At 30.5% G+C, this 5,124-nt stretch overlaps 1 protein-coding gene across 1 annotated transcript; it reads right to left on the bottom strand.

Moving 5' to 3' along the window:
- Nucleotides 1-16: 16 nt before the first annotated feature.
- On the bottom strand, nt 17-1,289 carry LOC145631817 (mitogen-activated protein kinase kinase 9-like). Its single transcript, XM_081684001.1, has one exon. It carries the CDS (start codon nt 1,273-1,275, stop codon nt 280-282), a length of 996 nt encoding a protein of 331 aa, XP_081540127.1. The 5' UTR covers nt 1,276-1,289; the 3' UTR covers nt 17-279.
- Between the last annotated feature and the right edge of the window lie 3,835 nt (nt 1,290-5,124).

Raw genomic sequence — 5,124 nt, 5'->3', positions numbered from 1 at the left:
ATTTTGACAAAGAAAGGAGAACCAACTTTAGATCCAAATAATATTAATGAAACAAGTGGCCTCGAAGAAGAAACAAGTGGCCTCGAAGAAGAAACAAGTAGGCTAACTAATTTACTTGTATATTCCATCTATTCTACTTTATTTACATCCCAACACTATCATTCAACTACTCTCTAAAATTGACCTTAATTAATTCGGGTCGGGCCAATTCATTTAAAAATAAACCATAACTTAATTGATTGATTAAACTATAATTAATAATTATTAAAAATACGAATATTATCTAGTTTTACAAATAAATGGATGAGATAATAATTGAGCCGCGGACCACCGTTTAGCGGCTTCTTTTTGTAGGCAACAACTAACAAAGCTCCTAAACTCCTCCGACCCACGACCCTCGGGTAAGCTGGGCGGGTCCCCGAAACAAATCGCACACATTAAAGTAGCCCAATCGGGTCTTTCACCGGGTAACAAAAATGGAAAATAACCCAAATACAATTCCATTAAAGTTAGGCCCAAACTCCAAATATCACCCGCGTATCCATTATAATTCCCACCGTAGGTATCGGGATCAAACCTCTCGGGACTCATATAAGCACACGTGCCGACGTATGAGTTACACGGATCCAGCGTCCTACCCATGATCCTCCCCACACCAAAGTCAGAAATCTTGACTTCCCAATTAGAATTTACTAGAAGATTCGAGGGTTTAATATCTCTGTGAACTATCTTATGTGAGTGAAGGTACTTTAAACCATTCAATATTTGTGTTGCCACGTTGGCAAGCAATGGTTCAGAAAAAGTGCCTTGGTTTTTAAGAGTATGATCAAGTGTACCACCATCCATGTACTCCATTAGTATTGCCAAGTCTCCATCTAATTTTTCAAAAACTCGATGGCATCGAACGATGTAGGGAGAATCCGACGAGATCATACGTCGGAGGATTTCCTTCTCGCGGCTGAGCTGACGGAGGTGAGTTGGGTTTGGATCAGAGGAGACTAGTTTAAGAGCATAAACGGTACCGTTTTGCTTGTGGGCTACTTTGTAGACAGTTCCGCCGTTTCCACTACCAAGAACAGATAGTTTGGTGAAATCAGAGAGTGAAATTGATTGAACGGAAGAGTTTGTTGAGACGGTTGTTGCGGTGGTTGTTGCGGCGGTGGTGGTGGAGTGAGAAGGTGGTGGGAGTGGTAAAGGGAAAGATGGGCGGCGTTGGGAGTTTTCAGGGAGAGGGAGACGGAGGTTGAGTTGTCTACGCTCTCTAACTAATGCCATTTTTTTTTAGAAGGAAGAGGAAGTGTTGATGAGAAATAAAAGAGGGGTTATATATAGTAAAATAAAATTAATAACATTTGGGATAATTTAATCAAAGCACGTGCATTTAATTTAATACATTTTGGATTTAAAGGAGAAGTAGGAAGGAAATAGAGTTTGGATTTGATAGGGATTTTGGAAGGATATGATCAATCATGTACAAGTGTATAACTATAATGTTGGTAGCACCTATATTTTATTAATTAATCAACCTTTAATTAAGAATCGTCTTGGGTAACAAGACTTAGGGCCTGTTCTCTTCCGTTGAAATTCAGTTCACTTCAGTTCAGTTCAGCTCAACTCCTGATTTCCTTCTCTTATAAAATATTCATTTCAGTTCAGTTCAGCTTAGTTCAGTTCAGCTCAGTTCAGTTCAGTTCAGTTCAGTTCAGCTAAGTTCAGTCAATGAGAACGAGCCCTTACTCCAATCTTAAATAAATAATATATAGCTCAAGATTATTTAAGTTACACAAGATGATAGGTTAATAAATTAACACATACACCTAAAATATCATAAATTAAAGGGATTACACTTTATTTATTGGGTGTATATTCATGTGGGATATTGTTGTTAGTTTCGTCTTAATTTTATATTTTTAGAGTTTCAAATTTTTTTGTATATTATTTATTTATCTATAACTAGCCTTTCGGCCCGTGCAATGCACGGCTTTTTCATAGAAAATTGCATTGAGAGATGAGTGAGGAAATACCAATAATTATGAGTGTAATATGTAACTGAAAACATAATTAAAGAAATAAAATTTTGGGACTTTAATTAAAAATAAGACTTAATAGAAAGAAGATGGAGGGACTAAAATCAAAGAGAGAAAATAAAAAGGTTGAATTAAAGAGGGGAGATGAAGATAAAGTGTTTAATGAAAGAGTTAAGAAGAATTGTATAATTAAAAATATAAAATATAAAATGACATGTGGCACATTGAGTTGAAAAAGATGATAGTGAAGTGTAATAGAATGATGACATATGTTTTTTTTGGTTTGGTTTTTTAAATACTAAGTATAGATTACATATATGAAGGGTTGAGAGAGTGGAGAATAGCTCAAATGGTTAGAGCTTCTCTCCCGATTTCAGAAAAATAATGTATTAATTAATCAATTAACTGATATACAATATACATACGAGTAGATCTTTAATTAAGAGTTGCCTAAAGTGATCTATTAACCGATATACCATATACGAGTTGATGTTTAATTAAGAGTTGCCTAGAGTGATCTATTAACCGATATACATACATATACGAGTAGATGTTTAATTAAGAGTTGCCTAGAGTGATTTATTAATCGATATACCATATACGAGCAGATGTTTAATTTAGTTGCTTCAAAAAAAAAATATTATTATTATTTTTATTTAGGTTGATATACCAAAGATTATTGTAGCTATACAAGTTGATAGGATAAACTATTATTTGACATAAACTACCTAAACATTATCGTAATTATTACACAACGTACGATAACTTTCTTGTGTTAGTTGTTACCGCTTATAAGTTTTAACAAATAAATCTAACAATTCCACTACAAATTACAACAATATTACTATTGACCTATCTCAATATTACTTCCACAGTTCCACTTCAAATCCTTGGTGCTTAATTACTAGCTGATTAATGTGTTAATTGTCCAAATTAAAGTGTTAATTGTCCAAGGAGGATTCACTAGGGCGGTCCTACTAAAATTTGGTTGTGACGTTTATTTAAAGAGAAGATTAATAATAGCCAGGTTCATGTAATGGAACCTCAATTTCTACACAGCTTCTCACTAGTGGAGTGACTGTGACAATGAGATAACGACACAAGAGGCGGCAACCAATGTAATTCATGTTATTATGGGAAATTTATTATTTTTATTTTATAGTTGTATACTTGTACTATGCAATTTAATAATGATAGTATTTTGGTTACTTTGTATTTACTTAATGGATATAAGTACAATAATTCATCATTTTCATAAAGGAGACAAATTAATAAAATCAACACTCCTCCCACTTTAGCAATATTAAGTTTTGTTCACAAACAAATATTATATCGTTTGAATTTCATATTAGTGATGAAACACTCACACACACACATTATTTCTTCTATTATTTCACTTAAATGATTACTCAGTATTGTCCAACTTATTAAAAAAAAAAACAATGGTACTTTTTTTTTTAATATTTTATTTATTGAAAAATACTATGGAGTATCATAATTCATAAGCAATCATGTATAATGTCTTTAAAATTTAATCAATAAGAAAATCTTGCGTAGACCTAATGTTTATACACACGTAACTGACATTATATTCAACAAAATGGCTCCTAATTTTAATATAGTAACCTTATTTCTTTACATAGTAACCTTTTTTAAAAGTTATGTGACCTTTAATGTCATTATGAACTTAAAGTACGGCATTATATTGAATTGTGACCTAATTTTAACATACTGGTGACCATTATATTAAAAATTTCATTAAAAAAATTAACCTATTGTAGCTTTTAATGTCACACTAATTTAACCTTTATATTAATATAGTGACTTTTTTTTATTACTTCCCCCATTTCATATGAAAATTTTAAGGTACAGTCGCCTATACCTAGCAAGGTACAGGCAAAAAACGCGAAAAGAACATGTAGCAGTTTTTAAAGAACATAAAGTTGTTTTGTAAAGAACATATAACTGTTTTGTAAAGAACATCCAATTTTATTTTTTTTATACATCTAAAGAACATCCCTAATATTTATAAGGAACATAAAAATATTATGTAATGAACATGATTTATGTATATTCACCATAATTTTTTTTAAAAAAAATCAAAGAACATTTCACAATAAGTAATTAACATTATATCACAAATAAAAGTACATTACACTGACAATTAAAGAACATGAATATATGTTCTTTTCACTCTTTTTTAATATAAATATGTTCTTTTTACTTTAGATATGTGTTCATTACTTTTTAATAGTATGTTCTTTTCATTACAACAGTATGTTCTTTACATGTGTGTAATATGTTCTTTTCGCAAAACGACTGTACGATGCAAGGTACCAACGCCTGTAGGAACCACACATTGCATTTCATAATAATGTTAGTCGCATATAAAATCAATCATACTGAGTACTATCTGAAAATTGGTAGTGCCAAAGAATAGCTCAACCATTAATTTCAAAGGGGTTTTAAACAAAGAATTATGTTGTTTTCTTATATATGAGGTGTTACAATAATGCGACTTTTTTTTATGGTCGGAGAAACAAGTCTTTCTAATATTTAACTTCAAGAACATTATATTTAGTACATGATGTATATATAGGACAAGTTTTTTTTATAATCTGAACATAAATCAAATAAATCAAGTAAATAATATGACAATACACCGTCATATTTTTTTTAGTTAGCATTCAAACTAGTGCAAGTTTTTATATGTATATATACATTTAAAGTCAAGTAATTATAAGATTAATTTTTATCATTGACCTAAAATAATGAATAATTAGCTAAAATAAGGTGACTTAGGCCTCGTTCTCTTCACCTTATTTTGCTGAATTGAAATTATTTTTACTGAACTACCTTTTTTTTTTTTTTTTTTTTTTCCTGAAGTTAAGAACTTAAATTAATTTTACTAAAATGAAATTATTTTTGCTGATTTTTTAATTATAATTCTTCTTTTAGAAAATTGAACTTATTTTTACTGAACTGAAATTATTTTTACTGAACTGAACTTATTTTTACTGAACTGAAATTTACTTAATATTATTTTTAATATTATTTTAAGGTGACATTAACGATTGCACACTTGCACTTTGGTTGT

Source organism: Chenopodium album, chromosome 5 (assembly GCF_948465745.1).
Source record: "Chenopodium album chromosome 5, dcCheAlbu1.1, whole genome shotgun sequence".
Lineage (NCBI taxonomy): Eukaryota > Viridiplantae > Streptophyta > Magnoliopsida > Caryophyllales > Amaranthaceae > Chenopodium > Chenopodium album.
The sequence above is the reverse complement of the archived record's forward strand: the minus strand, read 5'-3'. Positions and strand labels throughout refer to the sequence as shown.

What these genes read in the sequence shown, in the direction of transcription:
- LOC145631817 (XM_081684001.1), bottom strand. Translation starts at nt 1,275, where the DNA reads ATGGCATTAGTTAGAGAGCGTAGACAACTCAACCTCCGTCTCCCTCTC.